The 25,666-nt window shown below is 56.2% G+C and overlaps 12 protein-coding genes and 1 non-coding gene across 13 annotated transcripts; 8 read left to right on the top strand and 5 right to left on the bottom strand.

Annotated features, from left to right (window-relative positions):
• The first annotated feature begins 386 nt into the window (after positions 1-386).
• On the top strand, positions 387-491 carry QBC33DRAFT_t31. Its single transcript has one exon. It is a non-coding gene; the product is annotated as a tRNA-Met (tRNA).
• Positions 492-2,008: 1,517 nt separating this feature from the next.
• On the top strand, positions 2,009-2,872 carry QBC33DRAFT_557077 (ankyrin repeat-containing domain protein; the record flags this gene model as incomplete). Its single annotated transcript, XM_060429780.1, has 1 exon — positions 2,009-2,872. The coding sequence occupies one exon, from the start codon at positions 2,009-2,011 to the stop codon at positions 2,870-2,872; it is 864 nt and encodes a 287-aa protein (XP_060285234.1).
• Positions 2,873-3,043: 171 nt separating this feature from the next.
• On the top strand, positions 3,044-4,406 carry QBC33DRAFT_338203 (uncharacterized protein). Its single transcript, XM_060423727.1, has one exon. It carries the CDS (start codon positions 3,338-3,340, stop codon positions 4,271-4,273), a length of 936 nt encoding a protein of 311 aa, XP_060285233.1. The 5' UTR covers positions 3,044-3,337; the 3' UTR covers positions 4,274-4,406.
• Positions 4,407-4,803: 397 nt separating this feature from the next.
• Positions 4,804-5,463, bottom strand: QBC33DRAFT_423578 (chitin deacetylase; the record flags this gene model as incomplete). The annotated part of the gene is made up of 1 exon (XM_060424133.1): positions 4,804-5,463. A coding segment is annotated over one exon (660 nt), but the record flags the coding sequence as incomplete, so codon positions are not given.
• A 1,151-nt stretch (positions 5,464-6,614) lies between these two features.
• QBC33DRAFT_338218 (uncharacterized protein) lies at positions 6,615-7,755 on the top strand. Its single transcript, XM_060423728.1, has 2 exons — positions 6,615-7,292; positions 7,373-7,755. The coding sequence occupies exons 1-2, from the start codon at positions 6,748-6,750 to the stop codon at positions 7,680-7,682; spliced, it is 855 nt and encodes a 284-aa protein (XP_060285231.1). The 5' UTR covers positions 6,615-6,747; the 3' UTR covers positions 7,683-7,755.
• QBC33DRAFT_338193 (uncharacterized protein) lies at positions 7,547-8,729 on the bottom strand. The gene is made up of 2 exons (XM_060423726.1): positions 8,080-8,729; positions 7,547-8,005 (listed from the first exon to the last, which is right to left on the bottom strand). Exons 1-2 carry the CDS (start codon positions 8,426-8,428, stop codon positions 7,704-7,706), a joined length of 651 nt encoding a protein of 216 aa, XP_060285230.1. The 5' UTR covers positions 8,429-8,729; the 3' UTR covers positions 7,547-7,703.
• Positions 8,730-9,069: 340 nt separating this feature from the next.
• Positions 9,070-10,094, top strand: QBC33DRAFT_576858 (LmbE-like protein; the record flags this gene model as incomplete). Its single annotated transcript, XM_060430944.1, has 2 exons — positions 9,070-9,292; positions 9,418-10,094. 2 exons carry the CDS (start codon positions 9,070-9,072, stop codon positions 10,092-10,094), a joined length of 900 nt encoding a protein of 299 aa, XP_060285229.1.
• A 143-nt stretch (positions 10,095-10,237) lies between these two features.
• QBC33DRAFT_531978 (mitochondrial ATPase expression-domain-containing protein) lies at positions 10,238-12,936 on the bottom strand. The gene has a single exon (XM_060427345.1). It carries the CDS (start codon positions 12,744-12,746, stop codon positions 10,422-10,424), a length of 2,325 nt encoding a protein of 774 aa, XP_060285228.1. The 5' UTR covers positions 12,747-12,936; the 3' UTR covers positions 10,238-10,421.
• A 258-nt stretch (positions 12,937-13,194) lies between these two features.
• QBC33DRAFT_557070 (uncharacterized protein) lies at positions 13,195-13,674 on the top strand (the record flags this gene model as incomplete). Its single annotated transcript, XM_060429779.1, has 4 exons — positions 13,195-13,317; positions 13,389-13,481; positions 13,542-13,578; positions 13,631-13,674. The coding sequence occupies 4 exons, from the start codon at positions 13,195-13,197 to the stop codon at positions 13,672-13,674; spliced, it is 297 nt and encodes a 98-aa protein (XP_060285227.1).
• Positions 13,675-14,921: 1,247 nt separating this feature from the next.
• QBC33DRAFT_338162 (elongation factor Tu GTP binding domain-containing protein) lies at positions 14,922-17,359 on the top strand. The gene is made up of 3 exons (XM_060423725.1): positions 14,922-15,636; positions 15,723-16,709; positions 16,793-17,359. Exons 1-3 carry the CDS (start codon positions 15,039-15,041, stop codon positions 17,161-17,163), a joined length of 1,956 nt encoding a protein of 651 aa, XP_060285226.1. The 5' UTR covers positions 14,922-15,038; the 3' UTR covers positions 17,164-17,359.
• An 819-nt stretch (positions 17,360-18,178) lies between these two features.
• Positions 18,179-20,226, bottom strand: QBC33DRAFT_338120 (uncharacterized protein). The gene is made up of 2 exons (XM_060423724.1): positions 19,287-20,226; positions 18,179-19,208 (listed from the first exon to the last, which is right to left on the bottom strand). The coding sequence occupies exons 1-2, from the start codon at positions 19,906-19,908 to the stop codon at positions 18,223-18,225; spliced, it is 1,608 nt and encodes a 535-aa protein (XP_060285225.1). The 5' UTR covers positions 19,909-20,226; the 3' UTR covers positions 18,179-18,222.
• A 2,244-nt stretch (positions 20,227-22,470) lies between these two features.
• Positions 22,471-23,528, bottom strand: QBC33DRAFT_338106 (NUDIX hydrolase domain-like protein). The gene has a single exon (XM_060423723.1). The coding sequence runs from the start codon at positions 23,205-23,207 to the stop codon at positions 22,557-22,559; it is 651 nt and encodes a 216-aa protein (XP_060285224.1). The 5' UTR covers positions 23,208-23,528; the 3' UTR covers positions 22,471-22,556.
• A 1,286-nt stretch (positions 23,529-24,814) lies between these two features.
• QBC33DRAFT_338067 (aspartic peptidase domain-containing protein) lies at positions 24,815-25,560 on the top strand (the record flags this gene model as incomplete). Its single annotated transcript, XM_060423722.1, has 2 exons — positions 24,815-25,257; positions 25,315-25,560. Coding segments are annotated over exons 1-2 (442 nt in total), but the record flags the coding sequence as incomplete, so codon positions are not given.
• Between the last annotated feature and the right edge of the window lie 106 nt (positions 25,561-25,666).

The following is a 25,666-nucleotide window of genomic DNA, read 5'->3' as shown; positions in this document are numbered from 1 at the left end:
GGTCATTGGCTAAGAGAGATTTGTCGTAAGCATGCAGCTGAACTCGAGATATCACACACAGAAGCATGAGCGATGAGCATCTCAGGGATAATTGCCGCGTTACACGTGCTGAGAGGGAAAGGGGCTGAAGACATGGTTTAAAACCCCAGCAGTAGTACTCCTGGAACCAAGACATTGACTAGGACCGACACTCCTCTCGCAAATTAGTATACCCCTATACATGATGCACTTGATAAGGCTGTGAAGCTAGAATGGAATCACGGTACCGCTTTTATTTTTATCTAGATCGTCCTTTGCTTGTTAGCGTCAACGTCGAGAAAATTGGAGATGAGGGACTCACACCTGACCTGAAGATATAGCGGATTAAGCTCGCTTGACTAATAGACGGAACCTTGGCGCAGCTGGTTAGCGCGCAGGTCTCATACTATCCTATGATTCGGTCACAGATCGGAGTAATCCTGAGGTCGTGAGTTCGATCCTCACAGGTTCCATCCCTGTTTTTTTTCCCTTTTCCTTCCTTTTTTTTTTTGGCTGGTTCGCGCCGCATCTCCTTGAGGAAACAGATCCAGTCTGTCTCTCAAAGTCTCATAACAGACCTCAATACGAAATTTCACGTTCTTGAAAACAGCTAGCAACCTTTAGTAGCTTTGATTATCAAGGCTGCTTTGCTAAACTGCTGCCAGGTAGGTAATTAAATTATATGTGGCGAGATTGTTTGCTGATGAGACCAGATTTGCATAAAAAACCATCTGAGAGCCTGCTGTTCGCCTCTCTGGGGTATTTGCTAACCTAGGACGTGTTGCAATTAAGGCCTGGACGATGTTGTCGAAGCTGGATATTGAGGTTGAACCAAATACTGACGAAAATCCCAGTCACAGTAGCCTCCTCGCGAGCAAGGATAAGGACAACAACACCCTCAGGTTCTCCCCACATGGGCAAGACCTCGAGCGCCCGTGTTCTCGTTGTCTCCGTCCTGGTGAACTTGACCCCGCCATAGGATATAGGGACGACTGTTCTCTGAAGCGGAGCTAGGGCTTGATAAATGTCCTCTTCGTTGTTCGGCTCGTCGTCCCACCCTACTTTCTGCCTCGTAAGCCCAATGTTCGACGGAAGGAAGAATTCTGGACGCAAAGACTTGATCATTCTAGACAGCGGCGCAGGTGGAGGACGCAGCAGCCAGAGAAAGCGATCTATAAATCCTTTTCGTGGAGGGGGTGCGGTAACATCCAGGTGATATATCTCCGTTGTCTATGCAGGAAGCTGCCCGCACCGGCGTATTCGTCCATCTTGCCGTATTCCCTGGGTAGCAAATGCGAAATACGCCTGTAGGCATAAGTAGCTGGTGGCTGTGGCAAGCCCAGCCCACGTCCACAGTCTGTATGCAGCTAGAGTCCTCAAAGTATTTCATCGTTATCGCTGCTAGGATGGAAGTAAAGCTGGTAGCAAACTGTAGGTAGGCCCATCGCATTAGGGGGAACTTAGGTACCTCTAGGTAAATTGGAGTGTAGGCATCTTAGGTAGGTACCTTAGGTAGGTAGCCGTACCTGGTAGTGAAGGAAGGTCAGGTTGATAGGGCAGTGGTGACTCCATACCTAAGGTACCTAACCTAGGTACCTAGGTAGCTTTGTAGGTGAATCCAGGTCAGACCATCCTACCAGATAGAATCGATTCTTGCCAACGCGTCAAAGGAACAAATCGACCTCACAGAACCCCGACATCATCACGAAAACCCCAACCCTATCACAAACACCATGCATCGGGAGTAAAATCGATCACACAAGCACACCAAGAGAACATTTCGGCAATGGAGCAGAATCGCAGTTGCTTCATTCAGAATATACCCAACGAAGTGCTCATGCTCGTTACAGACTCTCTTTGTCTCCACGATGTAGCTTCACTATCGGCAACATCGCAGCATTTCAACCAGCTTTTGTCTCCCATGCTGCTCTCGATTGCAACAACGATCCACAGATACTCGGACGGGTCGACTCCCCTTACCTGGGCAGCAATGGAAGGGCGGACCAGCTTCGTTGGACGACTGTTGGACCATGGAGCAGAGGTGGCCCAAGCGGATAAGTTTGAAAAGACAGCGCTGCACCAAGCCACAGATCGAGAGCATAAAGACATAGTGGAACTGCTTGTCGAGAGAGGTGCAGATGTCAACGCAACCGATAGGGGCAGAATGACACCATTGCACCTGGCTATCAAGAACTGGGACACGGGCGTGGCTAAGCTGTTGATTGAAGCTGGGGCTGATATCGACGCCAGTGCTGACTACAGCATTTGTGCTAGTCATTACGACCTGTCTTACTATCACAGCAGGTACTCCGATATCTGGGACATGGCGCCACTAGACTTTGCTGCAAGGGACGGCAGCCCAAGCATGGTCCAGTTCCTTCTGGATTCGGGTGCTTCTGTTGACCGGCAGAGCAACCCTGGGCACGGTGCCCTCCACCACGCCGCAGCGGGAGGAAGTAAAAAGGTGGCTCAGATGCTTATCGACGCGGGAGCTGATGTCAACCGAGAAGACACCCGGGCGCAGACGCCGTTGCACTTTGCAGCAGAACACGGATCTGTATCGGTTGCCAAGCTGCTGATTGATCATCCGACAGCTTATCTCAACGGGCGTGACACTTATCAGAGGACGCCATTGCACCTTGCGGCAGCGCAAGACAACCACATTATTGTCGACATGCTAATTGATGCCGGGGCCCTGATCACGAGATCGGTGGCAGCATACCCCTGTGTTGGGATGAGGTACCCCATTGAGTTTGAAGGGCTCTTCCCCATCATCTTTCAGCGATCTCCTGACGATGAGTTTGTCTGGTGCGAACTTACACGCGAGGAAATGGGCCATTGGATGGACCGTTGAGTAGCGGCGGATCAAATGCAGTCGACAAGCTACTGCAAAGTTGATACACACTGGAGGCCTGACTGTGCTCTCCAGTTGGTTGTTGCTTGCCCTTTGGGCCGTCTTCTCCAGGCTCCCCCAGCATCATCATGGAACCTGAGCTAGGTAGTTACCTAATGGAACCCAGAGTTTCCTTGCGCACCTAGTACGGAGTACATACCTTGAATGATCGCCTCCCATGCTATCAAATGTTTTCCCCTCATTATCTAACCCTAGGTACCTACCTAGGTAGGTAGCTTGGTAGGTATTTACCTCGGTCGAGGCTACCTAGCTAGGCAGGTACGTTCCGAGACTTATGAGAGGCTTATATGCCCACCTAGGCACCAGGGATCAGCATTTCCACATCACTTCCACAGTCCTAGCAAAGCAGTCTTCCGAAGTTTCTAATTTTCTGGCCCAAGTGATCTGCCGAGACTCTTCGCAACCATGAACATTGACAAGACCGAACTCACCACCGCCACCTCCTCGACCCAGCTGGAATGCATCGGCAGGGGCGAGTGCGGAACCGTCTGGGCCGATCCCGGGCCCGCGGGTGACGACATTGCTAGGCTTGTCATGAAGCGGGAAGAGGGGGGGGATTTGGGCCACCCGGTTGCGATCGAATATCAGGTCTACAGGCGCCTGGTGCAAGCCTCCCAGAATATGCACCCACTGGTCATCAATAGCTTCAGCATCCCTTCATGTCACGAATTTCTCGACAAAGACAACATAGCCTGGTCCGAGATCCTCCCCCGTCTGCCCCCAAATTCCGCGGCATGCAACGCCCTGATCAACGAGAAGATCCGTCCCTTGCCACTCTCCGCCCGCAGCCTGCTCATGCAGCAATACTACCAGAACCACGACCAAGACGCGGTGAGGAACACACACTGCCTGGTTCGCCCTTACCTCGGCCGACGCCGACGCAGGTCATCCCAGCACGGACAGCCGAGATTCCGCGTCTTCAACCTGCGGAAGTTCCCACTCCACCAAAACCTGTTGGCAGAGCTCGACCTGGACCTGGAAGGCTATGCCACGGCGATGGCCGACGCCCTCGCCTTCCTCCACTGGTGCGCCAGAGTCGACGCCGACGGCGTGGAATTCGTCCTGGCGCCTCCACGGCCGCGTCGCCAGCCCCAGGCCCAGGCCCAGGCCGAGGCCCAGCACCCATCCGCGGTCGATCTCGATGGTGGTACCCCGTTTGGGCCCGGAACCGCTACGCTCTTCGACTCGCCCGTCCTCGGCCCCCACGCCTTGTGGTTGCTGGACTTTAACTCTTGCCAGGAGATGGCCATGGACCCGGACGGCATGAGACAGGCGGCGGCGTGTTTCTGGCGGAATGACCCTTACTATCCGCGGCCGGGGGGTGTGAACGCCCTCGACTAGAGGCTGTGGGGTGTCTTTCGGGACCGGTTCCTGGATACTAGTGCTTCGATACTCAGGGGGGAGGAAGTACTCGTTAGGCGGCTGCCGGAGATACTGATAGACAGGATCGTGGATACCCGCCCGCGATAAGTCTAGGATAGGTGATTTGATGGTTTTCTTGATATACCTAAGCAGCGAACTCCAATTAATCAGCGACAACCTTAGTAGTAGCGTTCTTTAGTCCGGCATAAATAACCTAGCCGAATGAAACCTGAGTCATTCATTAGATGGGGATGCCCTTGATCAGCAGCAGCATAGTTGGAACTCCCAGACGGGCCAAACCCAGTGCGGTCTCGCTCACCGATCAGCGCCGCACATCAGATGCAGGATGGCGAGCGAGAAATAGTTTAGAGTGTAGAATGGAATTATATACTAAATCGGGCTCTTGCTAGACTGGTGGAGGTGGCGGAGGTGACTTTGCTTTAATACTTTTAGAACAACCCTGCCTATCTCCACCAATCCGTCTCCTCGCTCGCGTCTGGCGTGTCGCTGCGGTACCAGTTCTCGGCAGGATCACCGAGACATTCGCCGACAGTGACGGCCCTGTATCCGCGGCTTCCGAGCGTATCGAGCATGTATTCAGTCAAGGTGTAGGCTGTTTGTACGTGCACGTCGTGGCTGAGCGCAATGTACGAGTTGCTCGATGGGTCCATAGACAGGGCATTGGAGAAGGTTTCCTTGGCGATGTAAATCGCCTCGGGCGAGTCGTTGGCGTAGTCTTTAGTGTCGATGTCCCACGTCACAACGTGGTAACCCATCCAGGCCAAGTCCCCCTGACACTCGTGTTCGCATGAGCCATACGGCGGGCGAACGTAGACGGGATACCAGCCGAACAGGTTAACGAATGCTTGTTCGAGGTCGGAAATCTCTTGCTGACGTGTCCAGGAGCTGACGGCGGTCAAATCGACGTGTGACCAGGTGTGAGATCCAATCTGATGACCCGACTGGTGCATGCGCTGCAGCGTCTCTGGCCAAGGAGTCGAATGGTCATCGATGTGACCACGGCTGAAGTTGTCGCCGTTGACAAAGAAGGTCGCTTTGGCTCCGTGTCTGTCCAGTATATCGAGGACATGGGAGGTGTGTGGGGACGGACCGTCGTCGAATGTTAGCGCGACCGTCCCTGGGACGTTGCAATGGTTGATTATGTTCCCTGGAAACTGGTTACCAAATGTAGCAAAACGGGAGGAGACCCGGGTTTGCATGGTGGCTGCTTGTGTGTTTGTGGGTGTTTGAGGGGCACTGACCGTATGGGATGTCACCAATTTGCCGTTGGGAAATATGCCGACGAAAAGGAGGCCATTCTCTCCGATGTTGACGGCGAAGTTCACGGGCAGGATCACCAGTTCCAGCTCCAGAGGCAAGACCGAGGAGTCGCCATAATATTAAGATAGTAATAAGTACGGCTCCCATGGCGGAGTACCGAGGAAGGATTGATAAAGAGAAGCCCTAGAGGAAACAGATAATAATGGGTACTGGATAATGATGGTGGTGATGGGCTGGCAATTGATTCGGAAAGGGGGTGGTATGGATGTTGATGAAGCTGTACCTACATTCAGGGCAGGCCTGGGAGATGGAGTGGCTTCGGGGACACGACTGACATGGACCTAACCTGGTACCTCTACGACCTCGAGTCCGGTCTCCCGCTGATCGCTCCTGCCCACTATTGCTATACATGTACAGACTGTTGGAAACAGGAAGGCACGCATCGTAGGTGCCGCACTCTTGTACAGTACATGGGTGGAGTCTACCGTAAACAGCCTGGTTAGCATGGATTTTCCAGCAGCGGGCCCGTAAGGCTGTCTAGGCACACCGGCTCTTCGGCGGTCGCATGAGCGGGACAAATGAGATAGAGCATGGTGTAATGTAATGTAATGATGTGCGAATCCTCAACCTAGGTGCGGCTAACCAGCATCGCAATGGTAGGTAGGCGCTCCCAAGTGGTTACTTCCTACCGCATCCGCTTCAACAATTTCTGGGCATCGGCCAAATTAAAAAACGAAGCAAGAACGGGGAGGGAGCTGATGCGCAATTCGCAATCCAATTCGCGGATTTGCGAACAGGCTCGTGGTCGAACACGAGAGAAAAAAGGATGGGCAAGGAGGCATCAACCCTGGAACGACAGGGGTTGTTCAGCAGTGAAGAAGGGTCGCAGATCAGGTGCAAGCTGAAGGGAAGACGAACATGGGCATGTGCTGTACAGTAGTGCAACCTCTTCAGCTCGGCAAATCCCGCCCTTCATTTGCAACCTCGAGGTCGAACTGGGCTTATGAAAAGTCGACTTGGGCTGGAACGGGTGTTGTGACACCGATGATGTGCTGGGGCTGAGATTGGAGGGGGAAAAGAAGAAAAAGAGAGAAAAAAATCCACCATTTCCGACGCGTCTGTCCAAATCCTGGGACTCCGCGCAGACGCGCCGGCGAAACTGCCACGCGACCATGACCGATGCATTGATAGACGGGGACTCTCCCCTGTCCATTGCCGCCAACGTGGCCGGCATATTGACATTCATAGTCGCCGTCGCCGCCGCCGTGTACGTGCGGCTTTCCTACTTGCGCAATAGTGACGATGAGTATTTCAAGGTCAAGGCATCGCTGTCATGGTACAAAACCGAGACGACGTGGATGAACGAGCTCGTGCGCGCTGCGGGAGACATGGACAGACCGGGTTTCGGCATGAGCGCTGCTCAGTACAGGCAGACGACCGAGTACCAGATGTACACCTTCGTCATGGACGACCTGGTCAAGCTGGAGGAGCGCCTCTTGGACCTGGTGGCCGAGACCGAGGAGCGCGCCGGAAGCGACGACGGGAAAAACCCAGGGACGAGATGGACGCTCGTTCCTCGGAGTTGGGGGTGGACGAGAACCAGGACGACTGTTGCCATGGCGTGGTTACCCGTCCGGGCAAAGGCGCTGGAGCTGGTGAGGCAGAGAGACGCGCTCACTGCCCGCGTGCTCTTCACACAGACGAGCATGATCTCCTCGTATGTAGCACCGCATCAGCCCGCCACCCTATCCTATCTATCGCTGGTGCCGTCCGCCGATTCTGACCTGGCCTCTTCAGACGCATCAGAGATCTAGAACACCAAGCCAGTTGGCGAGAAGCCCGATCCGAGGAGAATTTGAAGCGGTTGGAGGATATGATCTATGACCAGCAGGCCGAGATCCGTGGCCTTGAAGATCTAGTGCGTCGCATCATGCACAGGGACCGAGTCAGCGGGAGGACGTTGGATGGAGACGCAGCGTCTGCATTGTCGAAATCACAAAAACCGCCAAGTGATTACGTCTTTCAGGCCAGCAGTGGCAATGCCGCCAAAGCTCCCTACGAGTCCAGAAGGATGAGCACGCCAACAGTGAGACGGAGGTCGCGGTGACAGAGAACCACGCGCTGCTTATTACTTAAAACCATACTCTCCCTGCCACAGGAACAATGCCGCAGACCCCACGCTAAGGACTGCCAGGGGCAAGTTGAGTTCGATGACCGACCAGACCCAAATGCAGCCCAGGGGCGGAGACTGCTTCATGACTGCCAAATATCCATGTCTGTTGCTAATGTGTATAAGATAACACCCGGCGCATGTGCCTGCGACGAAGAAAACTGCCTGTCGAAAGGCAGGTTGGAAGCGGGAAGCGAGGCCGGGGAGGATGGTCGGGTTAGAAGGGTGGGCATGTAGCACGTAGAAGAGCATGCTGAAGACTTGGAAGCAGGAAGAGTTAGCCTTGACGAAACGTGGCATCGGGCGTTCCCCCCTGACAAGAGCCGCGGCCTACCTAGGAATGCCTGGGCGGCACGCTGAGAGACCTGCCACCACGATATTTCGACGGCGTACTGGCTCTGAACCAGCACGTCGAGCGAGAAGTGCAGCATGGACAAGCTGACTGTCCAGAGCAATGTGTCGAGAATCCTCTCGACGCTCGGTGACAGCCCGGACTCGCTGTCTTCGACAGCCGTGGCCAATGAGGATGGCTTCCTTTGGTTGGCTTCCTGTATCTGCTGAGCCATGTCGAATAAGCCTCTCTCCTGGGCGAGCTGAAGGAGGCTCTGTTCGGTTGGCCCAGATCGGTCCGGTTGCTTCAGCTTGATGCTGGACGGAGACGTTTCTCTGCGTTTTCGAGCCATTGCGTCGTTTCGTCGTCTGGTTCGGAAGGGTGAGGTGCAAGACAAGCTCTCGTGTTCCCTTGCCGACTGGGAAGACCAGGCAGGGACCACAGCTGCAGACAACTGGCAAAGACCTGAGCTCTAGCCCTCGGCCCCACTTGGAGCTGTTCGGAGACAATTTCACCCAGGACCAATGACGGCGCCCATTCGCCATCGACTAAAAAGGAAATTGAGCTTCCCTGCCAGCAGCTAGGACGAACTAAGCTAAGATTGTGTGAAAAGGGTCCATGCCGAGTCCCACGCCCCAGATCTCGACTTCAGGGTGACTAGCAGGGGTTTCCTTAATCGCAAGGTGGCATTTCCTATTTCCTGTTATCCGGATCCCATCTCATGCGAGCCCGCGACAAAGGGGGTAGGTAGGAGACAGGTGTGACTCGCGTGCTCTGCTTCTTCTGCCTTCTGTCCCTCGACCATATCCAGCCGACACGACCAGCTTTGCTTACCAGCTATCAACCTGCCCCTCAGCCTGCTCTTGCGCCCCCTTGCATCTTCAAGCGGGTCAGTTATAGCCCTCGAGTCAAGAACCACGACTCACAGGGCGAGGGAAGGCTGGTGGAATCCACCTACTGCACCGGTTGTCGCAGAGCGCCCCCTCCCGAACAATGGATTGGCTGGTCGTGCTGGGAGTCGTCGCCTTCGTCCTCCCGTCGCTCTACCTGTACACTGTCTCGGTGGCGCAGACTCGCTTCCCCACCCTGCGCAACAAGCGCATCTGCCTCCTGATCGCCCACCCCGATGACGAGGCCATGTTCTTCGCGCCCACAGTGCTGGCGCTCACGCGGCCCGAGACGGGCAACCACGTCAAGATTCTGTGTCTGAGCAGTGGTACGTGATTCTGTTTCTGACCATTCAACCCCCCCCCCCCTTCCACCCGCCCCTCACTCGCCAGCAGACCTACTGCCGCCCCCAGCCCGCTGCGATCGCTGACACGAATCCCCCCCCCTTCACAGGTGACGCCAATGGTCTGGGCGAGACGCGCAAGAAGGAGCTGGTCAAGAGCGGCATGATGCTCGGGCTGCGGAATGAGGAGGACGTGTTCGTCATCGAGAGCGCCGACTTCCCCGACAGCATGACAGCGACGTGGGACTCGGCCAAGATCTCGGCCCTGCTGTCGTCAGCATTCGCGCCGCACCTGTCCTCCAACTCCTCCTCCTCCTCCAGGTCCCCCAAACCGTCGTCCGACTCGGCGGGCGGGCCCCCGACGGCGACCATCGACGCCCTCATCACCTTCGACGCGGCCGGCGTGTCGGGCCACCCGAACCACGCGAGCCTGTACCACGGGGCGCGGTCGTTCGTCCACAACCTCGTGCAGGGCCGGAGCGGGTGGCAGCCGCCCGTGGACCTGTACACGCTGACGTCGGTGTCGGTCGCGCGCAAGTACACTGGCTTCCTCGACGTCGTCGCCACCCTGGCGTCGTGGGGCCTGCGCGTCGAGTTCAAGAACAAGCAGCGCCCCAACGGGCTGGTCTACTTCAGCGGCGTCGGCCCCGGCGGGCTCGCCACGGCGTGGAAGGCCATGACGTCGGCGCACAAGAGCCAGATGCTGTGGTTTAGGTACGGATGGATTGTCTTTAGCCGATACATGGTCATGAATGACTTGCGGCTGGAGAAGGTCAAGGCAAAGTGATGATGGGGCATGGATGGTGGAGGGATGGATGGATGGATAAGCCTGCCGGAACGTCTGGAGCGGTGGGGAGGAGCAGTACTTCACCATACATATCTCGACATATAGATTGTAGCCAGCATAAGTCGACCTTACACGAGACGAGTGGCGTTTATGGGGATTTGGAATTTCTCCTGCCTTGCTGGCAGTCGAGGTAGATACATTGATAGCATCAAGCTGTTTCAGACATTGACGTAGAGTACCTAATTTCAACTACCTAGGTAGCTCATCATTGGACGTGTTTACATGGTGTTACCAGTTATTCTCTCACACCTAATCGCTCCCCGATGCTCAGACAAATTCCCGTAGGAGTTGCTTAGCTGAAGGCATTTCCTGGCGCAACATCTTGGGCAGCACCTTTGAAGCAAGGTTATGACCGACCCGAACACTCTGGCGTCTCCAAACCTTGGACGTATCCGGATCAGGGCGCGTTGACCGTGATACCATGTCCGCAGAGCCGGAGGACAGCCCATCCGCCCCTCCAGCTCCCACCCCCTGAGGACGAGGGACGCCAACCAGATCCTGCGTGATAAGCGCTGGCAGCCTCACGTTTCGGGCGCCGGATTCGAACAAGGCCACAGGATTCGGATTGCGGATTTCCACGACCCCGGTTGCGGTGCGGTAGCGAAGGGAGCGGGCGAAGAAGGGTCGGAAGGCGTCAATGAGCTGCGGGATCAGACGGACCGTCATGATGTCGTCGATTCTGTTGCTGCGGACTTTCTTGAACAGCTTCCAGCAGCAGGTTTGGATGGCGTACCACATCATCTGCTTTTGAGTGCGGGCTCCAAGCCAGCGCTGCAACGACTGTGCAGGATCAATGCCGAGGCGGGAGGTGTGCACGTGCTCATAGAAGGCATCCTCGAGGTCTACCAGAGTCTTGGCGTACGCTGGCTGGAGCTCGAGCATCCGTTGCATGGCGTCCTTTAGCCGACCCCGGCTGAGCAAGGACTTGATCAGGATGATGTGCTCGTTGAAGCCTGGCCGCACATTGTACGGCTCCGAAACCATGGTATCCCAGATCAGCTGTACTGTATCCTGTCGCACGGTTTTCTCTGGCCAACCGGCAAGCTTCCACTCCAGCGAGGCCGGCCTCGAGGACTGAACATAGGCCCATTCCAGCAGCTTGAACCAGGTTTTGTCGGGAATGGGAATGCCGTACCGGTTCGAGATGAAGTCGAGTAGCTTGAATGCGGTGGCGATTTCTGCGTTGCAGCAAAAGCTCTCGACCACGGCGTCCAACAATCGCGCGGTCGGGTGCATTGGCGAGTCAGGCCTGTAGACGGTTGTGCCCCCGCTGACTGTGACCTCGCGGGTCGCCTTCACAGTATTGACCTTTATCTTCCAGTATCTCGACAATATCATCACCTTGATGAACTGCAGGGCACCGTTCCGCGCAAAGGCCACCATGGCTGAGCAGAGCAGCTTCTCGTCCACCGCAACGCCGTCCTTGACGACTTTGAGGAAGACTTTCCGGATCGGCTTGGTTTTCCGCAAGATTCTCACCAGCCCTTCCGCCTTTTCTGGCGTGTACCGGTTCTGCCCGAAGCGGTGCGCTTGCTTGGTGACGATGTTATATCGAAGCTTCCTGATCCTGCTTAGTTGGCGCGGAGCGAGCCATATCTTCTGTTTGTGCATGTTTCCTGGCGAGACTCGAAATCGGGCCATGTCGAATTGCGTGTAGAGCGCCTCGGTCAAGAAGCGTGCCTTGATGAACTCGGTGTAGGCATCGCCATCTCGGAGCGAGATCTGGCCCCTAGTCTCCATCAGGTGCCAGATCTTCTTCGCCATGTGCAGATCGGATGCCGCTCCGGCACAGCGGAGAAGGATCTTGTAGTCTGATTGAAGCAGGCCGTGCCCGGCTTCGATCCGGACCTGGGCGACGGCGACTAGTCTCCGGAGCAGCCAAAAGTAGATGCGCCGGACGCCGAACTCGTCAATGACCCGCCCCAGATCGGTATACTGGGCCATTCCCGGGCCGACGTGAACACCCTCAGCCGGATCCATCTCCTTGCTGACATAGGCCACTGGGTCGAGAGAACGCAGCAGCTCGGAGAAAGTACTTGGGGGCAGATCCGCGATTGCACCTTGGAGTTTAAATGTGACTTCCTGGGCAGGAGCAGGTGAGGTAGCCGTGGCCGCCTTAAGGTACTCGAAGGTCTTGCGGGTGTTTCTGAATGCACGCAGCAGGTCCGAAGACGGCGATGACGGGAAAGTGGTGGCCGCAATCGGTTGGTCGGCTGTATGGGTGGTAGACAGGGCCGACTGGTTCAGGCCGAAACGAGGTTCTCCCTTTATGCCAGCTCTCGAGGGATGATTGAGTGCAAGGATTTCCCGAAGGAGGCCCAGCTCAGCGTCGCCAACCTCTGGGTCCTTTGTCGGACTGGGCGTATCCTGGGCGCGGATGGTGCCAGTCGGTGCCGCGAAGCTTGGAAACGGTGAACTGGACCCAGGAACTCGAGCTGGCTGCAACGCCGAGTCTATACTCAGGCATCGTCCGGCCCGGCGAAGAGAATTGGCAAGACGCAGCTTTATTATTCGCGACGGTGTCCCTCGGGGTGCTTGATGGGGGCGGAAGCGGCACCCGAGGGCCTCCACGATGGAGAAAGCTGCGTTCATGGGTGCTCGCTCTGGGTGGAACACATTATCTGATACTGCAGTCTGTTGGCATTCGGATGAAAGAGAGGAGGTAATGGCGCAACATTGCTGGCATCGAGGAGTCGTGTGGAGAAAGCTGGGCGCCAGGTCGGTTAAACCTGGGGAAGTGGACACCACCGCGATCCCGCACCCACCGTTGTGCTTGGCTGGGCGGTGGACATTGACAAAATAACGGGGGGTTGGTTCAGGGGTCTAGCGTAACTGTAAGGTACGTAGGTACCTGAGGGTCGCGCGGCACCAAGATTTTCCCACCCGAAGAGCTTGGGCGCAGGTGGGGCGGAGGGGAAAAACAGGATTGGCCCATGCGCTTGCTCTCCCATTGCAGTGTCACTGCTTCTGTCGTCCTCAGCTTCGCCTTTCTGCTCGCAATATCAGCTCGTCGTGTCGCCAAAAATAGATAGGATTGACCATGGCGGAAGCTGCAGAAGATGTCTCGGTTCCATCAGAGCCCCTCGATCTTGTGCGCCTACTGCTCGATGAAGTCGTCTTTGTGAAGCTTCGGGGCGACCGCGAGCTCAAGGGCCGCCTCCACGTGCGCCATCTCCGTTTTACCTGTGGCCTGGACGTCGGATATGATATACTGACGTATCTCCCCATTACTAGGCTTATGACAGTCACTGCAATCTTGTTCTCGGCGAGGTGGAAGAAACCATATACGTCGTTGAGGACGACGAGGATGACGACGAAGAGATCAAGGTTCGTCACCATGGCGGGCCTCCAACAACTTCAGAGCTTATCTAACTGGTCATTTCACAGACTGTCAATAGGAAATCCGAGATGATTTTTGTCAGAGGTTAGTGTGAACTGTATTAGTGAGCTAGGCTGTGTGACTGACTGCTATTCAGGCGACAGCGTGGTCCTCATCTCCCCTGGATCACAATCGCGGTGACCACTGGCAGCTTGAGGATTGTGGTTATGCTGCTCATCTCGGAATACCCGAGATTCAGGAGTTATTGGGCAGACGGTCAGCAAGATGAGGCTCTAAGAATGCAGAAGTTGCATCATTGACGACTGGCGGAGTCCGTGCCCCAGTCACCCCAAAGTCGGGAGTGTCATCAAAAGCGGCGGCCACAGGAGGCGTTCAGGCGAAGAGGTGGCAAGCAGTCATCGCCACGAGAAGTACTCTATTTTATAATTAAGAGGATAGAGATTCAGGTCCAGGTGGTTTTGCACCTGCAAATCTCCGAGTACATGGACGCGACAAAAGAAAAAAAAAAAGGCTACCTAGCTGACGTCCATCAGTTCCTTCCCACTCGAGTGAGCTCCTTACATCACTCTCATGTCCCCTTGATGTCTACGACGGTAAGGTGAGAGAGATGATGCTTGCGACAACCAGCACGTCAATATAATGACGAAGCTGCACCCCGGCCTGCGAGCGGTAAGCTGCGCAGAGAAGGACACATCTACCGAGCCGGATGGGCTACCGCTGTACGCGTGCTCTGAGTCATACATGTATCGAGGCCCGAGGGGCGCAGTAAGGGGAGCGACTGCTTCTTGCACATAGAAGTCTAAGTTGGCTTTCCTGAACATCCCGTGTGGATTGTCTTCTCGAACCCCGTGCCCTCGGAGAGGGGCGGAGGTTTGGCCTAGGAGAGACTGTGATTCAGACACAACTGGTTCACGTATTATGCCATCTATATGAACCGTAGGAACCTCGTTCTGCCCTTGCTCCTGCCTCTATATCAAATGGCATACCTTAATATTGATGCAGCGCCATCAGGCATAGAATGGAAGGTGATACCGATTGCGGGGAGGGTGGGGAGAGTGGGGGTGGGGAGGAGGGGCAGTCAAGCATCCCACCACAGGACAAAAAAGACAACATGAAGCGAAGTGTACAGCGGATTGTAGCTGCTCCAGAGGAGCTTAGGCTTTTGGATTTTAACTCAGCTATGATGAGTCAAAGAATTCTAACCTTGGCTGGGACCGGGAAAGCAAGACCTGTCAGTTTCCCCTGGTTCTTCGGTGACATGACTGGTAGCCGTTTCTTCCCCAAGGTGGCCAGTGCACCGCGCAGCTAGGTACCTAGGTCAACCTCGCCCCTCGCATCTATGACTCCATTCTGCGACCTTCGACTCACACGGCCAACATCGATTATTTCCTGGCGACCCCGAGTACAAAAAGCCTAGAAGGTCTATCTTCATGCGCATCTGTTTCCTCCGAGTATTGTATCTTGACTGCCAAATACAGGACATACCGCTTCGATGATCCCACGAATACATACCCTAACCTAACAAGCACCTGGACCCCGGCGCCATGACCAGCAAAACCAAACAATTACCGCAGGAGAAGCGGAAGGGCGAGGCTGCCCTCAGCGACTTTGCCGAGTACGTCGAGAAGCAGCAATCGCTGCGCTATCCGAGCTCCAAGACCGACGGAGCCTCCACCTCCGCCCCCACCTCCGTCCCCGCCGCCGCCGGAGACATTCACCACCATGCCGAACTTGACGACATCCTCGACAGCCTCGGCCTCTCCGACTCCGGCCCTCGAGTAAGGTTACGTGGCCTACTTCTCTCTACCGACGACGATTCCCTCAAACAGCTGTCCGACCTCATCGCTGAGCGCCTTGCCGACAGTCATGGCGAGACAGTCTTCGAGATGGGCTTCGAGAACAATGGAGACAGCATGAAGCTGTCGCCGGAGGACTGGGATGCGGCATACAAGAGGCTGGCAGACGCCGCCAAAAAGACAGGTGCCGATTGTCAGATCCTAATAACCAAGAACGTTGGAGGAGAGTTTGAGGGACAGCCAACCACGAGCAAAGACAAGGACTGCAGCGGAAAAGTCATGATACGGCAGGTTCCGGCAACAGTAGAGGATGTCATTGAGACGAGAATAGCAGTTGTAGGAAATGGTAGGTTTTGCCGCCCCAGCTCCTGGCTTCCTCCTCCTGGCTTTCCCCCTCCCCAACTCCCAAACCCGGAGACTGACGCATGGCAGTCGATGCTGGCAAGAGTTCGATGCTCGGCGTCCTGGTCAAAGGCGACCTGGATGATGGGCGCGGCAGAGCGCGAGTCAACCTCTTTCGACACAAGCACGAGATCGAGACCGGTCGGACTTCATCCGTAGGCATGGAGATTATGGGCTTCGACACTCACGGGCAAGTGGTCACCTCGGACACACCCGGGCGCAAGTTGTCGTGGGAGGAGATTGGCAAGCGGAGCGCAAAAGTGATTACCTTCACCGATCTGGCCGGCCACGAACGGTACCTCCGCACCACCGTCTTCGGACTGCTGTCCAGCAGCCCCAATTACTGCCTCTTAATGGTTGCCGCCAACAACGGCCTGATAGGCATGAGCAAAGAGCATCTCGGTATTGCCGTTGCCCTCAACGTTCCCATCATGGTCGTCATCACGAAGATCGACATTTGCCCGCCGCAGATTCTGGAGCAAACCATTTCGCAGATAACCCGCATCTTGAAGAGCCCCGGAGCCAGGAAGATCCCCATCTTCATCAAGAACCGGGAGGAGTCTGTCAACACGGCGACCCAGTTTGTCAGCCAGCGCATTTGCCCAATCTTCCAGGTCTCCAACGTGACTGGCGAGAATCTCGACCTGGTGCGGACATTCCTCAACATCCTACCCCATCACGGACGCTACGACGCCGACGCTCCGTTCGAGTTCCACATCAACGACACGTTCAGCGTGCCCTTCGTTGGTACGGTGGTGTCGGGCATCGTGAAGTCCGGAGTTGTCCACTCCGGAGACAACGTCCTCATCGGCCCGGACTCTCTGGGGCAGTTCATGTCGACCTCTATCAGGACTATCGAGAGGAAACGGATAGGCGTCCCGGCTGCCTCTGCCGGACAGTCTGCATCTTTCGCCCTGAAGAAGATCCGGCGGAAAGATGTCCGAAAGGGAATGGTGGTCCTGCCCAAGTCTGACACCGAGACAGCCCCGAAAGTCTACCGCGAGTTTGTTGCCGAAGGTATGCATTATCTATCCCCTCTAACCCCCTGCCCCCCATCCTCCCTCCCACCGCTACCTCCAATGGGACTAACGCCGCCAAAGTGCTCATCCTCTCCCACGCCACCACGATCAAGACCAAGTATCAGGCCATGCTCCACGTCGGCCCCGTCTCCCAGACCTGCGCCATCATCGACGTGGACCGGCCGTTCATCCGCACGGGCGACCGCGCCACGGTCGCGTTCCGGTTCGTCCAGCGGCCCGAGTACCTCGCCCCGGGAGACCGCCTGCTCTTCCGCGAGGGCCGCACCAAGGGGCTCGGCATCGTCAAGAGCGTCGGCTACGACCCCTCCAAGCCCCTGATGCCGAGGCCGCCAGACACCGTCGGCGACGGCGAGGCCCAGCAGCAGCAGCAGCCTGCTGCCGGTGCCGAGGGCGAGAATGCTGGCGCCTCGGGGGTCAGGGTCGGGGCGTGAGGGGGTCCGGTTTTGGTTTTATGCTTTTCTGTCCCGGTTTGCTTTTCCGTTTCATTGTTGTGTGTGTTTTGATATAGGCGTTCCGGTTATCATAGGGGTGACTCTAGGGCGAGGGGCATCATGTCCATGCAGCCCCTTCCCTTTTATTCTGATACCACCGCCACCCGTTCTTTTTCTTTACCTGTCAGCACACCTGGGGCTTTCATACCGGTAGTTTCACTGTAGAGATTATCACTTCGAGACCAGTACCTACCTAGATATGTCGTGGGGTACACTAGATAGAACCGCCCAAGAAAAAGCTTGTTTTTGCTGTAAGATGCGTGGCAACAGTCTTCCACTTGTTCAACGGTGATTCTCAATGGATGGTCGGGCCATAGATTTCACCAAGGCTCTTAATCAGGGAGGTTGTTTAGGATAAACACTCCCAGGTGGCCTGCGACATGTTTTAACGAGGCGACAGCCATCCTCGGATAGACGAACCATTCTAGGAAAAGGGGGGGTATGACCGGCACAGGGGTTTGGGCGACGCAACGGATCACTAGAAGCATGGAAAGAGACGGCGAGCAGATTCGGGAATGTAGACTTCGTAGATTTGTCGAAGAGCTCATCCCCAACACCAATCCATTACAATTACACCCGGTATTATGATCTCGCGCCAGTGGGTAGTTGGTGAGAATGCCTAGCTAGATGAGGTCGCCAATGCCCCAAAGAAAGTAAGGCTAGAAAAGAAGATTCATGCAACTTCCAGAAGCAACCGGCCCCCTTTTCCCTTTTTCCGATTTCCAAAACGGCGAAACCCGACATGCACGCTCCAAGAAAAATTGCCAGCCAACCCGGGGGTATATTGTGTGGAAAGCAACCAACAATACCATACCATCCCATCCCAAAAAGAAAAAGAAATATCAAAGATATAGACATTATACTAATGTGGTCGTCTCAACCCTTCCCGCGTGTTCCTCGCTATGCAGGTAAAGTACCGGCTCCTGAGCTGAAATGGAACAGCCGTTCTTCCCCCCCAAAAAAGAAGACGTAAAGCTCCTTGCAGCAACCCCCAGCCTCTCATATCCGTTCGCTCGTTCGCTCCGCTCCCGCGGGAGTACAGCTGACCTCGGCGGACCGTCTGTTGCCCGACCCCGACCAAGCCGTGATGACGCCGTCCAGGGGCTCGATGGCCTCGTCGATGGCGCAGATGTCGGATCCGCTCCCCGCGGAATAGGCCGGAGGACTCGGCGGCACGTCCTGGTAGATGGGCGGGGCCTCGTTGTCCCAGCTGATGCCGAAGCCGGCGCGCTCGGTCAGCACGGTGCCGAAGTGCATGCGCAGGATGCGGCCGACGCCCGTCGGGGTGGACTGGGAGGGCTTGTTGGTCGGGGCCATCTCCTGCGAGACGACCATCTCGATCATCAGCTGGTGCGTGACCTGCGGCCCGTCGCGCGAGCGGGAGTTGCAGTTGAAGCGCATGTGCCTGCCCAGCTGGTAGTCCAGCTCCATCTCCACCAGGCTGTCTGAGACGGTGCCGTAGTTGGACTTCCACCCGCTGAACAGCGTCTTCTCGCCCACAATGCGCGTGTCCACCCGCTGTATTCCTTTCTTCGCCGGCTCCTCCTCCTCCGTAGTCGTGTCGCTGGCGCGGTGCTTCGGGCACGCCGGGGCGACGGACTTGGCGGTTTCCTCGAGCCGCCAGGTCAGCTTCTTGAGCTTCCAATATTCGATCATGTCGGCCTTCGCGTTGTGCTTGGCGATGCCGTCCAGTCGCAGGCTCAGCGTATTGTTGCCGATGGGGTGGATCACCTGGGGATAGTGTACGCTGGCCTTGATGTTGGTTGGTGGGAAAACGCGGACCGAGTGGTGGGGCAGGTCAGGCACGGGAAGGCTGCGCTTCACATCGAGCGTCTTCTCGAAATTGATGGTGGGAAGCGCAGAGCCATTGACCTTCCTGGGACTCGCCGAGGCCTTCAGATGGTAGGAGACTGAGTTCAGCGGGCCATCCACTGTCGTCGGAAGGTGGCCCTCGAGAAGGACGGAAAAAGGGAAAGTGTGTTGGCCTGCAGAAGAGATGGGAGTCAGCACCTCGATATCTCCACCCCATTCTCCTCCTTCTCTTCGAGTCTATGCCAACTTACCCTTTGCCAAAAACAAGGGCCGCTCGAGAAAAGTCCAATTGCGCAGCTCAGTGACCTGGATTCCGCAGTCATGGCAGTGCGCGGCGAAGGGCCTCTTTTGCGTGATGTGAATGCTCAGGGTCGCATTGAAGGACTCCAATTCGAGCCCCTCTTCCCTGGTGACGTTCAACAACAGCTGACCCGAGACAATGGCCCCAGAGCTGTTTTCGGCATCTCCGTAGAAGACGATCGGGGGTGACTCGAGCTTCCAGCCCAGAGTCGCGTGTGCGTGGGACAGGCTCTCCTTGGTCAGCCGGCCAAGGTGCAGGCTGGGAAAGGATAATCTGCGGTGGTGCTGATTCTGGTCTCTGCTGGGCTCCGAGGATGAGTTGCTCTGGCGAGAAGCTTCCGCCATTCTCCCGGCCGGGGGCGAATAGGCTGGCGCTGGAGTTTCCTCAGCGTCGCCCTCGGTGGAAGTTGAGGCATATGAAACCGCCCTCACAGGGCTTGGCCGGGCTTTCTTGTTTCTGCTGGGCGATACCCGCCTCCGCGCAGCAATCGCGGCCGTTTTCTTGAAGTTGGACACCTGGATCTCGAGAGAGTTGGTGGATGACCTGAAGAAGTTGGTGACGCGATGCGGCATCTTTCCCGAGGTTCCCTTCCCCCTTTAGGTATGGGGTGATTTAGCCCCCTGTCGATTTGATGGCGGGGAAGGGGGCACGGACTGTGGTCCGGTGTCGCAGGGGGGGGCTTGCACGCTGCACGGCTTTTTTAGCGTAGAGCGGTGCAAGCAAGTGTGATCTGTGATGATGTTCCAGGCCCCGGACCTGGATCTCGTGATTTCGCACCCCGGTCTCTTTGAATTTTTGCAGATGCCTCCTCTTTTCACTTGGTTCCTGGGAGTGGCGGGGAAGTGCCTCTTTATCGTGCAGTAATAACGGCGCAGGTCGTGGGAGGCTGTGGCGACGATGGCTGGAATGCCCGTTATATACACAGTAGAGGAGTTAGGTCTTGGACTCGGCGCTATCACTGTTTCCGGGCGCTGGTGGCTGGGCTTGGGGTGGATTGGAGGATGCAGGTTTGTTGCCTCACGGATTTGTAGCGAGCGACTTGGAGGGAACGTCGAAATCCAGCAAGGAATTAGGTAGGTAATCAGATAGGTATTAATTGATATGGTGTCTTGGCCTTGATTCGGGAGCAGGTCCTGTATTGTATTTATGATATCAAAACAACCTGGATGCGAGCTCTAGAATGTCTTGGTCCTCGAACTTAGATAATTATGTGTCACAGTTTCAGGCATGCGCTGCCAAGTTTAGCGGTGTCTGTGGTGAGTTTGCTGAATTTAGAGGGGTCATCAGGTACCTTACCGACCTGCATTACCCACCTGAGGTACCTAGAAGGTAGTCCAGTGAGCCACTTCGACCCAGATACCTTGCTTCCAGGTCACGCGCATCAGGCTCTCTTCTTAGGCAATAACCTACGCCCCGTCGAATCGAGGGGTCCAGCCTGTGCGCGGCTAGAGTAAACCAAATGAGCGGGAGCTAAAAGCCAGTCCGCGGTGCCTCAATTCGGTCTATATAACTAAGGGCACCTCCTTAGGAGGCTAGTAGCGTCGTTGGTGGACACGAGCAAACCAGGCGGCGGCAGTGATACACGGACATAGAAACCAAAATAGTATCTGAACGGGTAGTGTCCAGTAGTGGTACCTACGGTACTTCGCCGCTAGAATGGCCTCGATTCCTTGGTGGCGCGCTACTGTTCACTCAAGAAAAAGTTGACCGCCACTGGGCAGCCAGTGGATGCAACGGCACAGCATCTGATGGATTCTAGATCCGCCGGTAGTTATGACTACCTAGGTCCCAAGGCGGGTGTTTGATATGTGGGTGGAGATCAGGCCATTTGCAGCTATGTGCTGGAAACCACATGATACAAATAAATTCGCATGGGAGCAGCACACAAAAATTCTCACGGCATGCCCAGCATACGGTACCTGGGGACGGGAACTACCAACATCCAGGTACTCCCCGAGAAGTGATGATTGGAAGCAGCTCCGTCCACTTCAATAAGGTAGGTCGGGTACCTACCTAGGTTAGTGCTAAAAAATTCTCAGCGATGGATCGTGACGTTTCGTTGACATCAGCGATACGAATGACACCTACATATTCCGCAAAGGGTCGAAAATCCCGTCCGTGCTGATGATGCCCACCGGGCTCAGCGCTGGCCGAACCCGGAGCTGTGCCCCAGGAAGCCCACGGAAAAGCAGATTTTGCCCCACCCTTTCCGCCCGGCTCAGTAGATCTTGCATCAGAGCAGAAATGCAAAGCGTCAGGCTCGCTCTTTGCTGGGAGATTCGTTGCGAAGCCTTTGTTCTTGCTGCATTGGTCCGGTCAATCAAAATGCCTCACGAGACCATCGTGGTAGCCAACCAGGGGCCATTACTCTATCGAATAACTTCATAGCCCAGCAAACTAGTCGCCCAATCGAGCCAGACGTGGGCTTCTCGTGTGGTGATGGGAAAGGGGATAGACTGCCATGTTCTCGGCGATTGACCTCCTGACACCACTTGCTGCCTCGGCGGCGCACGAATCACCCCCCTAGCTAATTTTTTTTTCCCGCCCTCTCTTTCTCTTTGCCCTATGCCCGATGTAACGAAGAGAGCCGGCGGATCTGGGACCCAAGCCGTCGATACCCGTGGGCGGGACTCCTCGGGGACCGGGCCGGGTTTAGCTTTCGCAAAGAGTAGTAGGTTTGTACAAACCTCCTCCCGTTGCATGTATCGAAGTACGATGTTATATCCCTATTATTCCCACCGGAGCTGCAGGAAGTAGGACGAAGCATCGCAGCCTTTTAACCTCCGTTGCTTGCCCCTAGCCCTCATCACCCCATGATTCACACGGCTCCTTGCTTGCCTCACACGACCCGGGAATACACGTCGAACGGGCTGTTATCTTATTGGACGCCGCTGCCGTAGTCACCAAGGCCGGGTTCGTGCCGCTTAAGCGGGACCAGGACGGACTCCCCCCTGGAAGGTCCCAGGGCCGTCCTGGGGTGTACAAACGTCTGGGTCCGCTGGTCTCGCTGCCACGTGGATGCAGTCCTATATGATATGCAGGCGTCCATAAACTCTGGTTCCTGACTATTAGTCACGAATCCGCCTTGCTAGACAAGTAGGTCGATGGGTCAAGGGCAACGAGGGTATAGGCATCAGTAATATCTCCCGACCTGGTATCATTGAACAGATCTATGAACTCCCACCGGTGGGAGCACAACGTGTGAAACAAGCGTGCTCCCCTAAGCCTGTTGTTCCTGCACCTGGCCGCCCTCTGCCTTTGCCACCGCATCTCTCCTCACCCTCCGCAACCGGAAGGCCTCCATGATGGCAGCCTCCTCATCCTTGGTGGTGAACTTCAGCTCAACATCGCCCTTCCTTCGCGCGCGACACTCATCCTCGGTGGCCCAGAGGTAGGCTTGGTGCTCCTTGGGGTCCAGCGTGACGCCGGGCACGACCCCATCCTGGGCCTGGACCTCTGCCTCGAACGTGTACTTGCACACGCGCTGGCCGCGGCGCGTGAAGAAGACGCGGCCGTCGCCGACCTGGGTGATCACCGCCGTCAGCACGAGGCCGCTCTCCTCCCACAGCTCGCGGCCCAGGCCGTGCAGGATGCTCTCGTCGTCGAGATCGCATCCGCCGCCGGGGACCTCCCACCGCGACGGCATCGAGTCGTGCGCGGCGCGCTGGATCAGCAGCACGTGGTCGCGCGCCTCGGGGTTTGCCGGCGGGGTGGTGGAGAAGACAATGGCCCCGACGGCTAAGGCGTCGAATTCGGGGTGGGCGGAAAGGTAGGTCTCCACGGAGACGGCGTATGATGAGACGGAAACATCGCTGGTAAATACCAGGGTTGGCGGCGGTGGAGGACCGGGTGAATCTTCTTTCGTTGTCATTTTTGCAGACGCTGTTGGATGGGTGGAATATCTCGACGCGAGTTTTCTTGTTTGCGCGATTTCCGAAATCTGACCCGGGATTTGTGGCAGACTTTATAACCAGCCCTCGAGGCTCAGTGCCGTCGAAAATAGTATTAGTGCTGCTGCCTGCTAGTCAGACAGCGAGAGATCAATTTGGATTTTCAGGTCTACCTGAAACTAAATGACAGTATGCGTCATCTTGAGGTTGGAAATCCAGCTGCCTGGCTGTGAATCGCCTCAATTTTCTTCCATGCTTACTCATGAGAACCGTTCCAGAGACAATATGGACACAAGGCAGCACGCATTGATTCCGGCCCTACGAGCATCAAATGGCGTCAATCACCGAGTGAGTGGTTAGCGTGGAGTTTGAGCCATGGCCTTGAATTGAGGCCAGCACCAGCCAGCGAATCTACCTGATTTCGTTTTTGGCCATCGGAAATGGCGACCAGTGGCACAGCCCAACCCGTCCTTCCCTCGACGGTGTGCCAGGCGTCCATTGTCGCCGTCGGCGGTCCTATCTCGGGTTTCTTCGCCCGCGGCGGCGGGTCGGGTATCCTGTCTCTACGCATGCAATCTATACAGCACGAATGGACTGCGCGCTTAGCAAGGCCGGGAAACCGGGCTAGGCCTCCACGGGGAAGCGCATTGAGGCAAGTTCTGTTCCAAGGATGGTCGTTGTTGCTGGCAGCAAGACATTTATTTGGCTCGCTCCTGGTGGAATGAGGCGAAGCAGGGAGCTAGCCGCCAGTATCGCGCTGGCGAAGATGATGAATCCTTGAAGCGACCCGCGACGAGGCCAGATCGGAGGCTTCGAGGTTCGAATAGGAGGTAATAAACTGACCCTATGGAGCTGTCTTGCGGCTTGTTGGCACGAGTAGTGGCAGGCGTGGCCAGCGAGGCGGGAATTGATTGGCCGGTTGGTCCCTGTGAGACTGGTTTGTAACTCTTGGTTCGGAGTTTGCCGAGCCCCCCTGAAGGCCCGAGCTTCATTCTCTTTGCAGCTCTAGCGAGTATGGAGAGCCCTGCACAGGTGTTTGATCATCCTCCAAGCGTGTCACAGCGCTTTTTGTTTCCCTTTTTTTTCTCTACTCGAGACATACGCGGAGGCCTGGTGAGGACAGCTACTGGTTGGGTTGTTGGTATTGGCCTTGCTCTGCTCTCACAGCCAGCGTCATCTGTCAGCCCATCATTGTGTCTCAATCTTACGCTGAATCTCCCTTCCGCGCCGATCTAGATTTTGGGAAGCCCAGGCTGGCCCCGCGACCTGCCCCACAATCTCTTGGCTTCTCGAGGATGGAGACGTTCCCGACAGCCCTCCAGGCTGGGCTGAGACGCTGATGCTGGACCACCAACGCCCCTGGTCAAATCTTCCCCGGTCTATTCTTGGCTTCATTCTAGACAGTCAGTGCATGGTTGTCTCAGCGTTTTCTCGTCAAGGTACTCTTTCTTGTTCCTCGTCCTCTGTTTCCACTTTTGTTTTCCTTCTTGCCTCTCTGCTTACTTTCCTCTACTTCAATAGCATCTTGCTACTGGGGTTTCCTTTCTTCTCTTTCCCTCTCTCTCGTTTGCATGTTTAGGTAGCACTGGTGCTTTTTGGGTTTAAGGGGGATTGAGCCGCAATCGACGACCTTCCCCCGACAGTCTCCCGAGTCATCGGACTGGGTTGACTTGCTTGTCTCGATATTCTGTTGACGGCGGGAACGTCTGCTCGCGGTTTCTCCTGGGGCCCTTTTTCATCTTCTTTTCTTCTTAATTCGGTCTCGCCACTTCCCAACGCAAAAGCTCCATGCGGTCGTCGGCACGGTAGCCACACGTCCGCGCCCTTTGCCAGCAATGGCAGTCTCTCTCCTCTCTTCCCGTCTCCTATTGCTGGCAATATGTCTCGCCCGGGTCGCAGCTCAAATTGCCTCGGTGCACGAGGGATGCATCCACATGCCTATCATCCATTCGACAAATCCTCAGTACTTAGACAAACGTGCTGTCTCCGTCGAGCTGAGCAACCGCTCCGACATTGCGTACTATGCAAAGCGTACCATCTCACCCTGTCCCGCCGACTGCTCTTAGCACCACTCTAACACCCTCACAGTCACCATCGGTAATCCCGGCCAGTCAGTGTTGGTACAGCTCGACACGGGCTCGTTTGAGCTCTGGGTGAACCCGGATTGCACAAACCTGTCACCAGCCAACGCCCGCTTTTGCCAGACGGTCGGGTTCTATGACACCACCAAATCGTCGACTGCTGTGCCCCTCGGCACAAGTAGGACTCTGAACTACGGCATCGGAAGTGCCAACATCAGCTACTTTACCGATGATATTGCTCTTCCTGGTAGCAGTGCGTCCCCCGGGGGGGGGGGGGGGGGGGGGGGGGGGGGGGGGGGGGGGGGGGGGGGGGGGGGGGGGGGGGGGGGGGGCGGGGGGGGGGGGGGGGGGGGGGGGGG

The sequence above is a fragment of the Phialemonium atrogriseum genome (genome assembly GCF_030411735.1).
Source record: "Phialemonium atrogriseum strain 8032-3 unplaced genomic scaffold QBC33scaffold_7, whole genome shotgun sequence".
NCBI lineage: Eukaryota > Fungi > Ascomycota > Sordariomycetes > Cephalothecales > Cephalothecaceae > Phialemonium > Phialemonium atrogriseum.
Note: the sequence above shows the minus strand (reverse complement) of the source record. Positions and strands in the feature narration are given on the sequence as shown.

Coding starts and splice junctions, on each gene's coding strand:
- QBC33DRAFT_338203 (XM_060423727.1), top strand. CDS start 3,338: ATGAACATTGACAAGACCGAACTCACCACCGCCACCTCCTCGACCCAG.
- QBC33DRAFT_338218 (XM_060423728.1), top strand. CDS start 6,748: ATGACCGATGCATTGATAGACGGGGACTCTCCCCTGTCCATTGCCGCC. Junction 7,293..7,372: donor CAGACGAGCATGATCTCCTC/GTATGTAGCACC, acceptor TGGCCTCTTCAG/ACGCATCAGAGATCTAGAAC.
- QBC33DRAFT_338193 (XM_060423726.1), bottom strand. CDS start 8,428: ATGGCTCGAAAACGCAGAGAAACGTCTCCGTCCAGCATCAAGCTGAAG. Junction 8,006..8,079: donor TGCCGCCCAGGCATTCCTAG/GTAGGCCGCGGC, acceptor CCTGCTTCCAAG/TCTTCAGCATGCTCTTCTAC.
- QBC33DRAFT_531978 (XM_060427345.1), bottom strand. CDS start 12,746: ATGAACGCAGCTTTCTCCATCGTGGAGGCCCTCGGGTGCCGCTTCCGC.
- QBC33DRAFT_338162 (XM_060423725.1), top strand. CDS start 15,039: ATGACCAGCAAAACCAAACAATTACCGCAGGAGAAGCGGAAGGGCGAG. Junction 15,637..15,722: donor AATAGCAGTTGTAGGAAATG/GTAGGTTTTGCC, acceptor GACGCATGGCAG/TCGATGCTGGCAAGAGTTCG. Junction 16,710..16,792: donor CCGCGAGTTTGTTGCCGAAG/GTATGCATTATC, acceptor ACGCCGCCAAAG/TGCTCATCCTCTCCCACGCC.
- QBC33DRAFT_338120 (XM_060423724.1), bottom strand. CDS start 19,908: ATGCCGCATCGCGTCACCAACTTCTTCAGGTCATCCACCAACTCTCTC. Junction 19,209..19,286: donor GCCCTTGTTTTTGGCAAAGG/GTAAGTTGGCAT, acceptor TCTCTTCTGCAG/GCCAACACACTTTCCCTTTT.
- QBC33DRAFT_338106 (XM_060423723.1), bottom strand. CDS start 23,207: ATGACAACGAAAGAAGATTCACCCGGTCCTCCACCGCCGCCAACCCTG.